This window comes from Lethenteron reissneri, chromosome 60 (genome assembly GCF_015708825.2).
Source record: "Lethenteron reissneri isolate LAM-NWPU_2019-01 chromosome 60, ASM1570882v1, whole genome shotgun sequence".
NCBI classification, from domain to species: Eukaryota; Metazoa; Chordata; class Hyperoartia; order Petromyzontiformes; family Petromyzontidae; genus Lethenteron; species Lethenteron reissneri.
Genome location: NC_083838.1, coordinates 4,891,490 through 4,912,057, shown reverse-complemented (window position 1 = coordinate 4,912,057; position 20,568 = coordinate 4,891,490). Strand labels below are relative to the sequence as shown.

General features: G+C 52.8%; 1 protein-coding gene across 1 annotated transcript in view; it reads right to left on the bottom strand.

Moving 5' to 3' along the window:
- The window catches only part of SHCBP1 (SHC binding and spindle associated 1), a 40,045-nt gene extending 23,435 nt beyond the window's left edge, over window positions 1–16,610 (bottom strand). The window contains exons 1-8 of the mRNA XM_061576078.1: window positions 16,513–16,610; window positions 12,280–12,453; window positions 10,483–10,598; window positions 9,163–9,452; window positions 6,326–6,418; window positions 5,345–5,584; window positions 4,469–4,652; window positions 2,447–2,567 (exon numbers count right to left, since the gene is read on the bottom strand). Of these exons, the coding sequence (XP_061432062.1) occupies window positions 2,447–2,567; window positions 4,469–4,652; window positions 5,345–5,584; window positions 6,326–6,418; window positions 9,163–9,452; window positions 10,483–10,598; window positions 12,280–12,453; window positions 16,513–16,546 (1,252 nt within the window). The 5' untranslated portion in view covers window positions 16,547–16,610. The remainder of the gene's footprint in view (window positions 1–2,446; window positions 2,568–4,468; window positions 4,653–5,344; window positions 5,585–6,325; window positions 6,419–9,162; window positions 9,453–10,482; window positions 10,599–12,279; window positions 12,454–16,512) is intronic.
- Window positions 16,611–20,568: the final 3,958 nt, after the last annotated feature.

The following is a 20,568-nucleotide window of genomic DNA, read 5'->3' as shown; positions in this document are numbered from 1 at the left end:
TCTCTACACTGAGGAAGCCCCGTGACCTCCCATCTCATCTCTACACTGAGGAAGCCCCGTGGCCTCCCATCTCATCTCTACACTGAGGAAGCCCCGTGACCTCCCATCTCATCTCTACATTGAGGACGCCCCGTGGCCTCCCATCCCATCTCTACACTGAGGAAGCCCCGTGGCCTCCCATCCCATCTCTACACTGAGGAAGCCCCGTGACCTCCCATCCCATCTCTACACTGAGGAAGCCCCGTGGCCTCCCATCTCATCTCTACACTGAGGAAGCCCCGTGACCTCCCATCTCATCTCTACATTGAGGACGCCCCGTGGCCTCCCATCCCATCTCTACACTGAGGAAGCCCGGTGACCTCCCATCCCATCTCTACACTGAGGAAGCCCCGTGGCCTCCCATCTCATCTCTACATTGAGGACGCCCCGTGGCCTCCCATCTCATCTCTACACTGAGGAAGCCCCGTGACCTCCCATCCCACCTCTACATTGAGGACGCCCCGTGGCCTCCCATCTCATCTCTACATTGAGGACGCCCCGTGACCTCCCATCCCATCTCTACATTGAGGAAGCCCCGTGACCTCCCATCTCATCTCTACACTGAGGAAGCCCCGTGGCCTCCCATCTCATCTCTACATTGAGGACGCCCCGTGACCTCCCATCTCATCTCTACATTGAGGAAGCCCCATGACCTCCCATCCCACCTCTACACTGAGGACGCCCCGTGGCCTCCCATCTCATCTCTACACTGAGGAAGCCCCGTGACCTCCCATCTCATCTCTACATTGAGGACGCCCCGTGACCTCCCATCTCATCTCTACATTGAGGAAGCCCCGTGACCTCCCATCCCATCTCTACATTGAGGAAGCCCCGTGACCTCCCATCTCATCTCTACACTGAGGACGCCCTGTGACCTCCCATCCCACCTCTACATTGAGGAAGCCCCGTGGCCTCCCATCTCATCTCTACATTGAGGACGCCCCGTGGCCTCCCATCTCATCTCTACATTGAGGACGCCCCGTGACCTCCCATCTCATCTCTACATTGAGGAAGCCCCGTGACCTCCCATCCCATCTCTACACTGAGGAAGCCCCGTGACTTCCCATCTCATCTCTACATTGAGGACGCCCCGTGGCCTCCCATCTCATCTCTACATTGAGGACGCCCCGTGACCTCCCATCCCATCTCTACATTGAGGAAGCCGCGTGGCCTCCCATCTCATCTCTACATTGAGGACGCCCCGTGGCCTCCCATCTCATCTCTACATTGAGGACGCCCCGTGACCTCCCATCCCATCTCTACATTGAGGAAGCCCCGTGGCCTCCCATCTCATCTCTACATTGAGGACGCCCCGTGGCCTCCCATCCCACCTCTACATTGAGGACGCCCCATGGCCTCCCATCCCATCTCTACATTGAGGAAGCCCCGTGGCCTCCCATCTCATCTCTACACTGAGGAAGCCCCGTGACCTCCCATCTCATCTCTACACTGAGGAAGCCCCGTGGCCTCCCATCTCATCTCTACACTGAGGAAGCCCCGTGACCTCCCATCTCATCTCTACATTGAGGACGCCCCGTGGCCTCCCATCCCATCTCTACACTGAGGAAGCCCCGTGGCCTCCCATCCCATCTCTACACTGAGGAAGCCCCGTGACCTCCCATCCCATCTCTACACTGAGGAAGCCCCGTGGCCTCCCATCTCATCTCTACACTGAGGAAGCCCCGTGACCTCCCATCTCATCTCTACATTGAGGACGCCCCGTGGCCTCCCATCCCATCTCTACACTGAGGAAGCCCGGTGACCTCCCATCCCATCTCTACACTGAGGAAGCCCCGTGGCCTCCCATCTCATCTCTACATTGAGGACGCCCCGTGGCCTCCCATCTCATCTCTACACTGAGGAAGCCCCGTGACCTCCCATCCCACCTCTACATTGAGGACGCCCCGTGGCCTCCCATCTCATCTCTACATTGAGGACGCCCCGTGACCTCCCATCCCATCTCTACATTGAGGAAGCCCCGTGACCTCCCATCTCATCTCTACACTGAGGAAGCCCCGTGGCCTCCCATCTCATCTCTACATTGAGGACGCCCCGTGACCTCCCATCTCATCTCTACATTGAGGAAGCCCCATGACCTCCCATCCCACCTCTACACTGAGGACGCCCCGTGGCCTCCCATCTCATCTCTACACTGAGGAAGCCCCGTGACCTCCCATCTCATCTCTACATTGAGGACGCCCCGTGGCCTCCCATCCCACCTCTACATTGAGGCTCCGGAGCCGCAGGTTGCCGACCCCCCGCGCTTCCACCGCCCCCGTAGCCGGCTCAGTGGCACTTTACAACTTCCGGCACGCCCACACGGGGGCAGCCGTGCGGGGGGGGGGAGCGGCCGTGCGGGGGGGGGGGCCGTGCAGGGGGGGGAGGGGCGCCGGCTCAGGCCACCCACCCTCGATGCTGACCGACTCCGCGATGCTGCAGAAGCCCTCCTCGGAGTAGACGCCTGGGCACAGCACGATGCGGTCTCCCTCGTAGCACGCGTCCAGCGCTCCCTGCAGGCTGCTGTGGAACTGCATGCGTGTCCATGGGGGGGGGGGGGGGGGGGGGGGGGGGGAGAGAGGGGGCAGGGGAAGAGAGAAAGTGTATAGTGTAGTGTAAAGTAGAACCCCTCGTAAAGACCACCCCTTTATACGACTAATCGCTTAACAACAGGCCTCCATGGATCCCAATGCGTAGTGTATAGTGTAGTGTAAAGTAGAACTCCTCTTAAAGACCACCCCTTTAAACGACTAATCGCTTAACGACGGGCCTCCATGGATCCCAATGTGTAGTGTATAGTGTAGCATAGAGTAGAACCCATCTTAAAGACCACCCCTTTAAACGACTAATCGCTTAACAACAGGCCTCCATGGATCCCAATGTGTAGTGTATAGTGTAGCGTACAGTAGAACCCCTCTTAAAGACCACCACTTTATATGACTAATCGCTTAACAACAGGCCTCCATGGATCCCAATGTGTAGTATATAGTGTAGTGTAGAGTAGAACCCCTCTTAAAGACCACCCCTTTAAACGACTAATCGCTTAACAACAGGCCTCCATGGATCCCAATGTGTAGTATATAGTGTAGCGTAGAGTAGAACCCATCTTAAAGACCACCTCTTTAAACGACTAATCGCTTAACGACGGGCCTCCAGAGCCCAGGGTAACGTTCAATGCTATTGGAACGAATTAAGCCTTTAACGTGCATTTCCTATACTCGCTTCATGACCGGTTTCGTGGAACCAATTACTGTCGTTAAGAGCGGTTCCTCTGCACAGTCGATCATCGATTACACAGGTCAACAAAAAAAAAATCATTTTTTTCTGGCCTGGACTTTTGCAGCTGTTTTAGACTAATGTCAGGGTGCTCATTCCAAATCTGATCTCAGATTTGCTCCATCACATCTCATTTTTATGCTATCGGCATACCCCATTTTCATTGATTTTACCCGAAATTAACTCTGTCACTTATGATTGCAAGTTGTTGCGAGTCAGTGACTGCTTTAGTGTTAAAATACGGAGCTGCATTTTTATGATAGTTTGTTTATAATATCATTTTATGTAGATATCCACATTTATTTCATATTTTTCTTCCGCAGTTTTTATTGAAAATGCAATATTTGATATCTAAAAAACCTGATGTGATAGACACAAACTGATGCCAGATTTGGAATCAGCACCCCAAAATTACATTCAACCCGTTGGAATACCTTATGCCAGAAAAAGTGTGTTGACCAGTGTATTTGGAGTTTGCGTGTCTCTCTCTCTCATCATCATCACGGTGGCTAGGAGATGTTAACTACCTCGCCTGGTGTGCAGGAGGCCATGGGTTCGATACCGACCCTGACGCCTGCTGCTGTATATTTGGAGTTTGCGTGTCTCTCTCTCTCATCATCATCATCACGGTGGCTAGGAGATGTTTGATAGACAAAAACCGATTCCAGATTTGGAATCAGCACCCCAAAATTACCTTCAACCCGTTGGAATACCTCATGCCAGAAAAAGTGTGTTGACCAGTGTTATCCGGCGACTTCGGAAGGAGAGCGCCGGATTTTCAAAAAAGTCGGATAATCACTCGCCGTCATTATTTTAAACAGCTTATTTTTGCACCTTCTCGCTTGATGTTACATTTTTAGCTGTTGCGTGTATGTTTTTTGGGGGGGTGGGGGGGGGGTTTGGCGTTTTAAATTTACTGTGTAAAATTTGCATAAATAAACGTACAGACAGATGTAAAAAGTTACTGTATTGCTTGTACCGTGCTTACCACTACAATCTCTGAGACTCGGCGTGGGGCGATGTACGTAGCACTACTACGCTCTAATTTCCACGGTCAAAATACACACCGCGGCATTAACTGGGGAGACCTGCCGGATCTGAACCGCGGAGGGCCACGTCACCACCGCCACACCCCCGCCCCCAGTCCAACACTCACGTGTATCATCTGCTCGTCGCCGACGCCGGCGCCGAGCGATTCGGCGAGCGAGCGGGTGAGCGCGCCGAGCGTGGCGAACGACACGGAGCGCACCACCACGTGCGCCGTCACGGCGCCGTCGGACCGGGGTCCGCGCGCCACTCGCGCCTCTCCCCCCGCACTCGCCTGGTATCCCAGCACGAAGCTGAGCAGGGGGCGGGCGGAGACAGCAGCAGCAGGACAAGATACAAGAAAGAATTTCGATTTAAAGCTTGTTTCGTGACTGCAGGGATTCATCTTCTTGGCTCTTTCGGTAAAGTCACGTAGAAGGGAAATAATAAAATAATAAAAATAAAACATAAAATTTCGATTTAAAGCTTCTTTCGTGACTGCAGGGATTCATCTTCTTGGTTCTTTCGGTAAAGTCACGTAGAATGGAAATAATAAAATAATAAAAATAAAACACCTATTTTATTATGTTTTCTTTTTATTATTTTATTATTTCCATTCTACATGACTTTACCGAAAGAACCAAGAAGATTAAAAAAATAGTTTAGTTTTACAGTAAAACCTTGGATTGCGAACATAATTCGTTCCGGAAACATGTTTGTAATCCAAAGCGCTCGTGACGCTAGGCAGACAAAGCACATCACAGATGTCACCGCTCACTTGCCGTGCAAAATATATCCATTATTGCGCCCTCCCCCCAAAATACAAAAGCCTATTTTTATACTTTCGGCATTGTGTACAGTCTGGAAGCTACCCACATGCCAAATTTAAAATTTGTTGCATGTCGGGAAGTACGCTAAACATTTCGAACAGACAACAACACACACACATTTCCCTTCTATATTTTTAGATATACAAACAGCAGTCACAAGTCGCAGCCCTTCTCACCGAAGCACTGGGTTCTCCATGATCTGGAGCTTGCGCTTGGCGGTCTCCAGATTCTCGTAGAGCTCCACGCCGCGGGCCACCTTGGCTCCGTCCTGCTCCATCTCCTCGGCGTCGGTCCCCTCCGTGATGGAGCCGCGCAGGAGGCAGAACTCGGCGTAGGTGGCGTCGAAGTGCGAGCGCAGGCGGGCGTACTCGCTCACCAGCCCCGCCGGGAGGCGCCCCTCCAGCACGTCGTAGTACCTGCAGTCACCACATCGTCATCATCATCATCAGCACATCGTAATATCTGTAGCCATGTCATCGTCATCATCATCAGCACGTCGTAATATCTACAGCCACCACGTCATCATCATCAGCACGTCGTAGTACCTGCAGCCACCACGTCGTTGTCATCATCATCAGCATGTCATAGTACCTGCAGCCATGTCATCATCATCATCATCAGCACATTGTAGTACCTACAGCCACCACGTCGTTGTCATCGTCATCATCATCATCAGCACGTCGTAATATCTACAGCCACCACGTCATCATCATCATCATCAGCACGTCGCAGTAGCTGCAGTCACCACGTCGTGGTCATCATCATCATCAGCACGTCGTAGTACCTGCAGCCACCATGTCGTCGTCGTCATCATCAGCACGTCGTAATATCTGCAGCCATGTCATCGTCATCGTCATCATCATCATCAGCACGTCGTCATACCCGCAGCCACCACGTCATCATCATCATCAGCACGTCGTAGTACCTGCAGCCACCACGTCGTCATCATCATCAGCACGTCGTAGTAGCTGCAGTTACCACGTCGTGGTCATCATCATCAGCACGTCGTAATATCTGCAGCCATGTCATCGTCATCATCATCAGCACGCCATAGTACCTACAGCCACATCATCATCATCAGCACGCCATAGAACCTACAGCCACGTCATCACCATCAGCACGTCACGTGAGTTAAACGCAAAGATATTCGTCCTTACAGTTTGAGTCTTGGATCGACGCATCTCACAAAGTAATCGTAATCGTCGTCATCTTCCTCGTCCCACGCCCTCCAGATGTGCCCCAGGAAGAAACTAAAAGACAAAACGCACGCCCCGGTCAATCACCAACGCGTGCCAATTACAGTGATCACAACAAGCGATCAAACGGAACGCGAGATGTGTCACGTGATTACGCGCCGAAAGGCAAAGTGTCTCCCGGTTCATCTTGTTGGTTCTTTCGGTAAAGTCACGTAGAAGGGAAATAATAAAATAATAAAAATAAAACATCAGAAAATAATATAATAATATAACAATATAATGAAATAATAGAGTATAAAAATAAAACATAAGAATAATATAATAATATAATGAAATATATTTTATGTTGTATTTTTATTATTCTATTATTTCCATTCTACGTGACTTATAAAACATAATAAAATCATTCTCACGACGTTTCGGCCACAACGCAAGCAGCCGTCCTCGGGTGAAGAACAGGTCTGTCGGGAAGACAGCGTCTTACGAGCAATGGGGAGAGAGGCTCATCTCTGTTGTGAGTTCCGAGCGGTGAACACAAACTTAGGAGTACACTTCCGCGAAATAAAGTCTCGACGATCAGCGAGGCATTTCCTACGTAAATAAGCGGTGTAATAAAAATAGTGATTCGGAACAAAGACAAAGATCCGCCGCGTAGCCTTAACAGACTGTCGGGGTAAGTGCTGTTAGCGAGCAGCACCTATGAAGGCCGGCACAGCACACGAGGGGGTGGGTGGCCAACACAATGCCCAGCCTTTATCTGCCCTGTGGTGATGTTTACACACCGCACCAGCTACTCCTTTGAGGCTGCGTCGACCGAGGGGAGGCCTAGGACTGGTTCAGATAATCGTCACTGGTGTTGGCCATGAGCGGGAATTGAACTCGGGTCGCCGGGTTTGTAGCGCAGCGTGCTAACCGCTGCACCACCGCTCCCCACATAATCACACTGCACCAGGTACTCATTTGAGGCTGAGTCGACCTAGGAGAGGCCTAGGACCGGTTCAAATTATCGTCACTGTTGTTGGCTATGAGCGGGAATCGAACTCAGGGTCGCCGGGTTCGTAGTGCAGCGCGCTGACCGCTGCACCACCGCTCCCCACATAATCATGAACAGAGACACACACATACACCATCATGTGACTCTCTCGACTCGGACGGCAACTTCCAATCAGATCGCAGACGGAGGTCACGTGACTGCCGGGCGTCACGCTCCCTTCATTGAAAAATGGTGGCTCAAGTAAGTGAGCGAGTGTGATGTGGATGGCTCGGGCATGAAGAAGCTTATTTCGTAGCTCATACCGAATCAGAATCTTTATTTAGACTGGAGGATCAATCCGATGAGCTACAAAGCTCTTTATCAAAGATGTCAGGTATTGGCGGGTCAGCAAGTTACAACTGCAAACAATACAAAAACACCGAGTGACTGATCGATGGGCAAATATAATTACGGGGTTAATACAGGAAGGAACAACAGTTCCACACTGCCCACCAGGGATTATTTGTCTGTCTGTCGTGCATAGCCACGCCCTCGATTTGTATTTCGTAGAGCGCTTCGGGCGGTCTCAGCACCACGTGACGCGCCGCCCCACGCAGCTTGAGCCGCGTGACACGGATCGCACGAATGCGCTGTCCAACCAAGTTCCTACCTGCCCACTCCGAAGGAACGTGTTTCAGAATCAGACGTTTAAATTTCGATTTAAAGCTTTCGTGACTGCAGGGATTCATCTTCTTGGTTCTTTCGGTAAAGTCAAGTAGAATGGAAATAATAAAATAATAAAAATAAAACAGAATAAAATAAGTGAAAATTATTTTTCTTCTTGGTTCTTTCCTTCTTTCCTTCACCTGAGGACGGCTGCTTGCGTTGTGGCCGAAACGTCGTGAGAATTATTTTATTATGTTTTATTTTTATTATTTCATTATTTCCATTCTACGTGACTTTACCGAAAGAACCAAGAAGATGAATCTGACGTTTATTTCCCGAGTAAAAAGCCCATTGGGCTGAGAATAAAAAGAAGAATAATTGCACATTCTATTTTTGGGGGACGTGAGGTCAGGCCACTGCCCAATGTTCCCCCCTCGTTTGAATGGTGGGGAACCCTCCGGCATCCCCGGCTGTTTCCACAAGACCATGGCACGGCCGCCACTTCGTTGAGCCACCACTTGTGGCCAGGGCGCTTCTGAAAAATAAGCCAACGGCTCAGTGGGGTTTTATCTGGTAGGATAATAAAAAAACACTTTTGTTTTATTTGTATATATATTTTGTAAGTACAGTAGAACCTGGGAGATCGGACGCACCAGAACTCGAACAAATCGGTGTTCTAACGATATTTACGAACATTTTTTGCCCCGGACACCGAACGAAAATTCGGAGGTCGAACGGCAGAGGTCGCAACCGGGTACCCGATACCCGTACCCTACCTGATACCCGGCGACCCTGGTGCGGCCGGGTACGGGTAGGCCGTGAGTCACTGGTGAGTCACCGTTTGTCACTCATTTCGGGTAGGGTACGGGTAGGGAACGGGTACCCGTACCCGGCCGGGTACGGGTACCCATTTGCGACCCTGGTGCGGCCGGGTACGGGTAAGGAATCAAAACCCGTTTGCGACCTCTGCCACACGCCCTCCCGCATGGCATTGTGGGAGCTTCGGTATCGATAAAGTTAGTCGATTTCTTCTTCCGATTTCGTTTCGAAGACGTACGCACACATCATTGTAGCGGAATCGCAAGATAAACCGCCGAGGCACGCGTACGTCATCGCAACGGGAAAGGGTTCATCGAGGCCCGTTGCGTGGAGCGCTCACCGGACGTGCTCGATGGCGAGCGCCGTGCGGTCCAGCCGGCCCGAATCGTCGTACACCACCCAGAGGTCGCGCAGGTCCACGCGCCCGCCAGACCGCTCCAGGATCTGCTCTGCCTCGCCGCGACACGGCGGGGGAGCGGCAGCCGTGGCCTCCGGGGTGCCGACACGGCACGGGGAATCGCACGCCGACGACGACGACGCCGACGCCGCCGCCGCGGCGGAGTACTCGAACAGCAACGGCTCAGCCAGAGTCACCAGCGCCTTGAGGTCGTCAAAGTAGACTGCCTGCACCTGTGAGAGAGGGCGTGGGAGGGGGATGCGTCTCTGCGATTCACCAAACTCCCAGGCCAATAGAACGCCTCAGCTGCAGCGGCGTCAAAACAACCGCAACCTCCGATGAGCGCGGTTGGCTACGTACGGCGCGAAAGAGGTTCAACGTGCACACGTACAACCTGTCAGGTGCTGTCCGTGGTGTTAGGTGAGGACGTATGGCTTCCACAGCTAAGATAAAAACCTTGAATTACCTCCCCCATCACATCAAGGACGAGTTGTTAAATTGCTATCGTGTGCCACAGAGCTATTTTTCAAGGTCTCCAGCTTTATACCTATGTAGTGTTTTAAAGGACGGACTTATAAACTTCTTTATGGCACACACTGTTTATTGTCTTAATAGCCTACCCGATACCCGGCTACCCGTACCCAGCCGGGTACGGGTACGGGTAGCCGTTTGCGACCCTGGTGCGGCCGGGTACGGGTAGGCCGTGAGTCACTGGTGAGTCACCGTTTGTCACTCATTTCGGGTAGGGTACGGGTAGGGAACGGGTACCCGTTTGCGACCCTGGTACGGGTACGGGTACCCATTTGCGACCCTGGTGCGGCCGGGTACGGGTAAAGAATCAAAACCCGTTTGCGACCTCTGCTGTAGACCAATCATTGTTCAGCATACATCAAGGCTTGATTTGATTGGTAAGAGAACTCCATTCCCTTGCCCGCCCAAGCCGTCACAGTTTCTCACGGTGAATGCATTTCCGGTGACAATCGGTGTACGGTGCTTTTTCTGCAATATTTTGCTGTCTTTTCTTCGATTTTTAAGATGTTTTCTTGCTCATGTTTTTGTTTGTTGCAGTTGCACCCGATTCAAGAGCCGAATGGCTCACAGGGCTATACCAAATAAATGAAACTTGAACTTGAAACTTGAACGACTGCCCCGAAATGTCAAGAGCGGCCCGTGGCCTCTTGGCCGTTCCAGACACGTCCTTGTTGAGCAACCGCTCGCTCCGATGCGGACAAAGCGGTTGTGGGCAATTAAGTTGCTTCTCACCTCCACGAGGACGTCGAAAGCTCCGGTCCTCCACACGGCGCTCCACCCGCATGACTCCACCGTCTCCTCCAGGTACTCGCCCATGAAGCCCCGCACCTCGGACGGACGGCAGTCGCCTGTCGCAAACACGTCGTCCGTCAGGCCGAAACGGTTAATAAGTCGAAGCGTTTTTTTATTTTATCAGGCAAGGCCCACTGAGCCAAACGGCTCTTATTCAGAAGTGACTTGCTGCTATGCGTGATCCCAATTGAGGAATCTGCAGGTAATTTTTCAGTAGTGGGAGCTTTGGTCAATATCAGTTACACCGTGTGTGTGTGTGTTTTCATCTACGAGTATAAACTGGAGGATTTACAACTCCATTGGAAGAGTGCGAACGGAGAAATAAACAGAAATTAATTTTCAACTTGAGCTTCTTTTGCACCATACGCAGCCAACTGCTCATCGGAGGTGCAGTCTTGGTAGTCTATGTGCAGTACGTATCCATGTTGGAACTTCTTTCGCCCCGTACATAGCCAACCGTACCAATCGGACGTGATGCACGGGCTTAGTGAACAAACAGCGCGAATGGGATTCACGTTGAAACTTGTTCTAGAACCACGCGATGACGCTACCGTGCTGTAAAGTTTATTGCACCGCTCGCCGTTTTGTCCAGTGGAGTTGTAAATCTCTTGCTGTGCAGTTGGTGCCTCTCACAACCTGGAAGCGGGAAACTCCACATTATATATGTGTACATACACACAAGTATGTGTACATACACACATGTATTATGTGGACATACGGCCTTAATAGAAGGCTATACAATTGTACGGGAGATGACAATGTTTAAAATAAAGAGTGGGGTTATGAAAAGTGGTGGTGTAGTTATGGTGACAGGAGGTACAGGTGGGAGTGGTTAAGGAGTGGTAGGGGTAGTGATAGGGGCTGGGGTAGTGATAGGGGTAGTGATAGGGGCTGGGGTAGTGATAGGGGTTGGGGTAGTGATAGGGGCTGGGGTAGTGATAGGGGTTGGGGTAATGATAGGGGTAGTGATAGGGGTAGGGGTAGTGATAGGGGTTGGGGTAGTGATAGGGGTAGTGATAGGGGTTGGGGTAGTGATAGGGGTAGTGATAAGGGTAGTGATAGGGGCTGGGGTAGTGATAGGGGTTGGGGTAGTGATAGGGGTTGGGGTAGTGATAGGGGTAGTGATAGGGGTTGGGGTAGTGATAGGGGTTGGGGTAGTGATAGGGGTTGGGTAGTGATAGGGGTTGGGTAGTGATAGGGGTTGGGGTAGTGATAGGGGTTGGGGTAGTGATAGGGGTCTGGGGTAGTGATAGAGGTTGGGGTAGTGATAGGGGTTAGGGTAGTGATAGGGGTTGGGGTAGTGATAGGGGTTGGGGTAGTGATAGGGGTAGTTATAGGGGTTGGGGTAGTGATAGAGGTTGGGGTAGTGATAGGGGTTAGGGTAGTGATAGGGGTTGGAGTAGTGATAGGGGTTGGGGTAGTGATAGGGGTTGGGGTAGTGATAAGGGTTGGGGTCGTGATAGGGGTAGTAATAGGGGTTGGGGTAGTAATAGGGGTTGGGGTAGTGATAGCGGTTGGGTTGGTGATAGCTCCAAATTAAGTATTGGTGATAGGGGTTGGAGTAGTGATAGGAGTTAGGGTAGTGATAGGTGTCTGGGCGAGACCTGATCCTAGCTGGGGGGCGAGGGCGGGGGGCAGAGAGTAGTTTCCAAGAATGGGCAAGGGAGAAGAGATTGCTATTCAGGGTTCCCAGCTGTGTCTGAGAGTCACAGCGCGCACGCTAACGCCGCAGGTCACCTAGTATGTAGTCCTGGTACACCTTGAAGCGCTCGTAGTACGAGAGGTGCGGAGAGTGGAACACGTCCGGGAACTCCACGCAGCCCGAGGAGGGCAGGCGCTCGAGTTGGCGGACCAGCTCCTCCTGGCTCGCGATGACATAGCTTCGCTTGTCCTTGGCGTGTGCGGTGAAACCTGCAGGGAGACGGAGAGAGAGTGAGACGTGGATTCACCAAGACATGCAGTGCACGTTTTTTTCTTCTAGATTTGAAGCTCTCGTGACTGCAAGTATTCATATTCTTAGGTTTTTTCGGTAAAATCACGTAGGTAAAAAATTAAAATTAATAAAAGTAAAATAAAAATAAAATAAAAATCACGACGTTTCGGAGGCAACACAAGCTTCCGTCTTCAGGTGGAACCGTCACAGCACGATTGCTGTAAACCTCATTAACTTGATACAGCTATCGTGCTGTGACGGTTCCACCTGAAGACGGAAGCTTGTGTTGCCTCCAAAACGTCGTGATTTTTATTTTATTTTACTTTTATTAATTTAATTTTTTACCTACGTGACTTTACCGAAAAAAACCTAAGAATACGCAATGCACGCTTTGCGGGGACGGATGCACATGCTGCGATCACACTGGACATTCGTGAACTGCTGAGCATCTGCGCAAAAGAGCTTCATGGCTCATAGGATTCCTGCAGACTAAATACAGATTTTGAGTCTGGCACGCATCAGCGATATTCATTCACACACATGAATAGCACCACGCCCATCAACACTAACTTTACAACGACTACCATTATCACCACTTCCCCCATCACCCTCCCCATCAACACTACCACCACCACCCATCATCACCACCCCCATCACTATCACCACCCCCATCACCATCCCCATCACCACTACCCCCACCCCATCACCATCAACACTACCCCCATCACCACCCCCATCATCACCAACTCCATCATCACCATCAACCACCATTACCACCCCTACCATCACCATTATCACCACCCCTATCATCACCATTATCACCACCCTTACCATCACCATTTTCACAACCCTCACCATCATCACAACCCTCACCATCATCACAACCCTCACCATCATCACAACCCTCACCATCATCATAACCCCCACCACCCCTCACCACCACCCTCACCACCACCCTCACCACCACCCCCACCCTCACCACCCCCATCAGCACCACCCTCACCACCACCCTCACCACCATCACCACCACCACCACCATAATCATCACCCTCACCATCACCCTCACCACCAACCTCACCACCACCACCCTCACCACCACCACCACCATCACCACCACCCTCACCACCACCCTCACCACCACCCTCACCACCATCACCATCACCACCCTCACCACCACCTTCACCACCATCACCACCACCCTCACCACCACCCTCACCACCACCCTCACCACCACCCTCACCACCACCACCACCCTCACCACCACCCTCACCACCACCCTCACCACCACCCTCACCACCACCCTCACCACCACCCCCACCCTCACCACCACCCTCACCACCACCACCCTCACCACCACCACCCTCACCACCACCCTCACCACCACCCTCACCACCACCACCATCACCACTCTCACCACCACCCTCACCATCACCACCCTCACCATCACCACCATCACCATCACCCCCACCACCACCCTCACCACCACCACCACCCTCACCACCACCACCACCACCCTCACCACCACCACCCTCACCACCACCACCCTCACCACCACAACCCTCATCACCACCACCACCACCCTCACCACCACCCCCACCCTCACCACCACCCTCACCCTCACCACCCTCACCACCACCACCCTCACCACCCTCACCACCACGCTCACCCTCACCACCCTCACCACCACCACCCTCACCAACCTCACCACCACCACTCTCACCACCACCACCCTCACCACCCTCACCACCACCACCACCCTCACCACCACCCTCACCACCACCACCTTCACCACCACAACCCTCACCACCACCCTCACCACCACCACCACCACCCTCACCACCACCCTCACCACCACCACCCCTCACCACCACCCCCACCCTCACCACCACCCTCACCACCACCCTCACCACCACCCTCACCACCACCACCCTCACCACCACCCTCACCATCACCCTCACCACCACCACCCTCACCACCACCACCACCCTCACCACCACCCTCACCACCACCATCACCACCACCCTCACCACCACCCTCACCACCACCACCACCCCCACCCTCACCACCACCCTCACCACCACCCTCACCACCACCACCCTCACCACCACCACCCTCACCACCACCCTCACCACCCTCACCACCACCACCACCACCACTCTCATCACCACCCTCACCATCACCACCTCACCATCACCACCATCACCATCACCCCCACCACCACCCTCACCACCACCACCACCCTCACCACCACCACCACCACCACCCTCACCACCACCACCCTCACCACCACCACCCTCACCACCACCACCCTCACCACCACCACCCTCACCACCACCCTCACCATCACCCTCACCACCACCACCACCACCACTCTCACCACCACCCTCACCATCACCACCCTCACCATCACCACCATCACCATCACCCCCACCACCACCCTCACCACCACCACCACCCTCACCACCACCACCACCACCACCCTCACCACCACCACCCTCACCACCACCACCCTCACCACCACCACCCACACCACCACAACCCTCATCACCACCACCACCACCCTCACCACCACCACCACCCCCACCCTCACCACCACCGTCACCCTCACCACCCTCACCACCACCACCCTCACCACCCTCACCACCACCCTCACCCTCACCACCCTCACCACCACCACTCACCACCCTCACCACCCCACCCTCACCACCACCACCACCCTCACCACCACCCCACCACCACCTCACCACCACCACCTTCACCACCACCCTCACCGACCACTCACCTACACCACCACCACCACCTCACCCACCTCACCCCACCATTACCACCACCACCCTCACCACCACCCTCACCACCACCCCACTCACCACCCTCACCACCACCCTCACCACCCCACCACCTCACCACCACACCCTCACCACCACCCTCACCACCACCCCCACCACCACCCTCACCACCACCCCTCACCACCACACCATCACCACCCTCACCACCACCCTCACCACCCACCACCACTCCTCACCACCACTCACCTAACCCTCGACCACCACTCACCATCACCACCCTCACCACCACACTCACCACCCTCACCACCTCCCCACCACAACCCACCCTCACCCACCACCTCACCACCATCCCCCACCCTGCACCACCCCCACCCCCTCACCCTCACCACCAACACCACTCACCCCACCACCCTCACCACCATCACCACCACCCACCACCACCACCGACCCATCACCACCACTCAACCCTCACCACCACCACCCTCACCACCACCACCACCTCATCCACACCACCACCAACCACCCTCACCACCACCACCACCACCCTCATCACCACACCACAACACCACTCACCCTCACCACCACCCTCACCACCAACCACTCTCATCACCACCACCCAAACACCCTCACCACCACTCACCACCACCCTCCCACCACCACCACCCTCACCACCACCCTCACCACCACCCTCCCCACCACCCACCACCTCACCACCACCCTCACCACCCTCACCACCACCATCCACACCACCACCACCCTCACCACCACCACCCTCACCACCACCCTCACCCCACCACCCACACACCCCCTCACCACCACCACCCTCCACCACCCTACACCCACCACTCACCACCACCACCCTCACCACCCACCACTCACCACCAACCACCACACCACCCTCACCACCCTCACCACCCTCACCACCACCACCCCAACCCCACCCCCACCCTCACCACCCCCACCCTCACCACCACCACCCTCACCACCACCACAACCTCACCACCACCCTCACCACCACCACCACCCTCACCACCCTCACCACCACCAGACCCTACCCTCACCACCACCAGACCCCGTACCCTCACCACCACCACCCTCACCACCCTCACCACCACCACCCCCACCCTCACCACCACCAGACCCCACCCTCACCACCACCACCACCCTCACCACCACCACCACCCTCACCACCACCCTCACCACCACCACCCTCACCACCACCACCCTCACCACCACCACCACCACCCTCACCGTCCTCCTCCGCTCCCGAGCCGAGCGTCTCCATCTCTCCCGCGCAGTTCGCTGTTTGAACGGACGACGTCACGAGCAGCTGTTGAGCCGTCGCGCGCTCCTATTGGTGCGATCGCCGGTCACGTGGCGCACACAAAAGTTTGAATTATTTTTTTAATTCAAATCTCGCGCGCGCGCCGCCGCCGGTTAACAAATCCCCTCTGCGTGTAAGCAGTGCCGGACAGAAGCCTGTGTTTTCAGACTTCCGGAATAAATTTGCCAAGCCGGTTAGTATCAATTCTAGATTTGAAACTTTCGTGACTGCAAGGATTCATATTCTTAGGTTTTTTCGGTAAAGTCACGTAGGTAAAACATCAAAATTAATAAAAAAAATAAAATAAAGATCACGACGTTTCGGAGGCAACGTCATGATCTTTATTTTATTTTTTATTAATTTTGATGTTTTACCTACGTGACTTTACCGAAAAAACCTAAGAATACGGTTAGTATCAGTTTTCAATTTCATTGATTTTGTACAGCCATGTGAGCCATTCGGCTACTTGAATCGGGTGCAACTGCAACAAACAAACATCTGAAAGTGACTTGGCACAAACAGAAAAATCCTGGAAAAAACAGCAAAATATTGCAGAAAAATCACCGTACACCAATGCTGTGTGCAAAAATCCCAGTGGGATGCAAGTCAAACACAATAACAACCATAAGACAATTTAGATTAAAGTTACCAGTCTAACTCTGTTAGACTGGTAACTTGGTTTTTTCGGTAAAGTCACGTAGGTAAAAAAACAAAATAAATCAATTAAATTAAATCACGACGTTTCGGAGGCAACACAAGCTTCCGTCTTCAGGTGGCACCGTCACAGCAAAATTGCTGTATCAAGTGAAGAGAGCTCTAAGAGACACGAGATTATATACTGGTTAGGGGGGGGGGGAAGAGCCAGGATGGGCCGTGGGGAGGGCTAAGTTAACCTGCCTTTTGGCATCCCACTGGGATTTTTGCACACAGCGTTGGTGTACGGTGCTTTTTAAATCCTTTATATTAAGTTCACTTGCTTGCGCGCTTACGACCGTGCAAATCTTTCGGTCGTTTTTTAACCCACTTCCCGTGATCTAATCGAGCTGACATTTTGCACACAGACTCGTTGTGCGTGACAATTAATGTTCGTAAAAAATGTTTTCCATAACTTTACACTTTTTAGGAAAAATTATTATATTTAATTACCAATTGCTTAATGGTGGCAGGCAATCATCTGACCCATAGGTGGCAGCCATCTCAAGCCAGAGGACGAGAGGACTCTAGCCGCCACGCATATAAAGGATTTATAGTGAAAAACTTTGTTTTTACGGGTTAATTTTTTCTTCAATATTTTTCTATCTTTTCTTGGATTTTCTGTTTGCACTTAGTCACATATTCACTTTAAGATGTTTTCTTGTTCGTATTTTTATTTTTTGCTTGTTGCGGTTGCACCCGATTCGAGGGCCGAATGGCTCACAGGGCTACACCTAATCAATGAACTTGAACTTGAATATGCGTTGCTTTTTCTGGAAGACTGCTGTTTTTTCCTGGATTTTTCTGTTTGCGCGAAGTCATTTTAAGATGTTTTCTTGCTCACGGTTTTTGTTTGTTGCGGTTGCACCCAATTCAAGAGCCGAATGGCTCACAGGGCTATAGCTAATAAATGAAACTGAAAACTGAACTATTAATATTCCTTCCCTTTATTAATGTTACCCCTATCCCCTCCCTTTGATGCTGCTAATCCTGCATAATGCACGGGCATAATGACTTTAAACCCCCCGCCAAACCTCCTACGTATTTCACAAGTAGTACTAATCGCATATCTGCACTTCCCATAAAAATGCTAAATTCCTCTTGATATGCAAATTATTTTGTCAAGGCGCTCTTCTCCCCTCCATCCCAGCTTACATAGTCGCTCCAAGCCTGGGGTGTGTCATTCAGCCTCTGTCTTCTCGACAGACCTGTTCTCCACCTGAGGACGGCTGCTTGCGCTGTGGCTGAAACGTCGTGAGAATTATTTAATTATGTTTTATTTTTATTATTTTATTATTTCCATTCTACGTGACTTTACCGAAAGAACCAAGAAGATGAATCCCTGCAGTCACGAAAGCTTTAAATCGAAACTGAACGTATTCTTGGATCTTTCAATAAAGTCACGTAGAATGTAAATAATAAAATGATATACTTTATTATGTTTTATTTTTCTTATTTAAAACAATATATTTTATTATGTTTTATTTTTATTATTTTATTATTTCCATTCTACGTGACTTTACCGAAAGAACCAAGAAGTTGGTTTAAGTTGGTTAAAATAGGGGCTAATCAAGCTGGGAATATATAACTGAAAGAAATGGAAATGGCTGTACAATTATAGCAGCCTTATAGTTTACTGCAGTATACTGCAAGACAACCAGTATATCATATATCGTGTCTCTTAGAGCTCTCTTCACTTGTTACCGTAATTTTGCTGTGACGGTGCCACCTGAAGACGGAAGCTTGTGTTGCCTCCGAAACGTCGTGATTTAATTTAATTGATTTATTTTCTTTTTAAATCCTTTATATTAAGTTCACTTGCTTGCTTGCTTGCGCGCTTACGACCGTGCAAATCTTTCAGTCGTTTTTTAACCCACTTCCCGTGATCCAATCGAGCTGACATTTTGCACACAGACTCGTTGTGCGTGACAATTTATTTTTCGTGAAATTTTTTTTCCAAAATGTTACACTTTTTAGGGAATTTTTATTATTTAATTTAATTACCAATTTCTTAATACTGGCAATCATCTGACCCATAGGTGGCAGCCATCTCAAGCCAGAGGACGAGAGGACTCTAGCCGGCACGCATATAAAGGATTTATAGTGAAAAACTTTGTTTTTACGGGTTTATTTGTTTTACCTACGTGACTTTACCGACAAAACCAAAGAGTAAAGTGAATATCATTTAATTTGTTTAATAGTACAATTCACGTTTGGCCTCGTTCGTAAGTAGAGGAGTCCCTGTAAACATAATTTTCAACAACAATAAAACCACGCAGGCACTTGTGCGAAATGGACACCTAAAACACGCCGATTAATTGAACCTCGGGGTGGCGAGCGGTGAGGGCGGTGGGGGGTCTGGGGGGTGGCGGTGGGGGCGGTGGGGACTTGGATCGGGGGGGCAGTGGGGGGTAGAGGTTGATGGGTGGGAGGGGCGGTTGGTAATGGGAGGGGGGGGCGGTTGGTAAGTGGGTGAGGGGGCCGGTGGGTGAGTGGGTGGGGGGGCAGGTGAGTGAGTGGGTGGGGGGGCCGGTGGGTGAGTGGGTGGGGGGGCGGTTGGTGAGTGGGTGGGGGGGCCGGTGAGTGAGTGGGTGGGGGGGCCGGTTGGTGAGTGGGTGGGGGGGCCGGTGGGTGAGTGGGTGTGGGGGCCGATGGGTGAGTGGGTGGGGGGGCCGGTGAGTGAGTGGGTGGGGGGGCCGGTGGGTGAGTGGGTGGGGGGGCCGGTGGGTGAGTGGGTGGGGGGGCCGGTGGGTGAGTGAGTGGGAGGCCCGGTAAGTGAGTGGATGGGGGGGCCGGTGAGTGGGTGGGGGGGCCGGTGGGTGAGTGGGTGGGGGGGCCGGTTGGTGAGTGGGTGGGGGGGACCGGTGGGTGAGTGGGTGGGGGGGGGGCGGTTGGTGAGTGGGTGGGGGGGCCGGTGGGTGAGTGGATGGGGGGGCCGGTTGGTGAGTGGGTGGGGGGGCCGGTGGGTGAGTGGGTGGGGGGGGCGGTGGGTGAATGGGGGGGGGGGGCGGTGGGGGCGGTGGGGGAGGGGTGAGTGGGTGGGGGGGGGCGGTGAGTGGGCGGGGGGGCGGTTGGTGAGTGGGTGGGGGGGGCCGGTGGGTGAGTGGGTGGGGGGGGCCGGTGGGTGAGTGGGTGGGAGGGGCGGTTGGTGAGTGGGTGGGGGGGGCGGTGGGTGAATGGGGGGGGGGGCGGTGGGGGCGGTGGGGGCGGTGGGGGCGGTGGGGGAGGGGTGAGTGGGTGGGGGGGGGGGTGAATGGGGTGGGGGGGGCGGTGAGTGGCGGGGGGGGCGG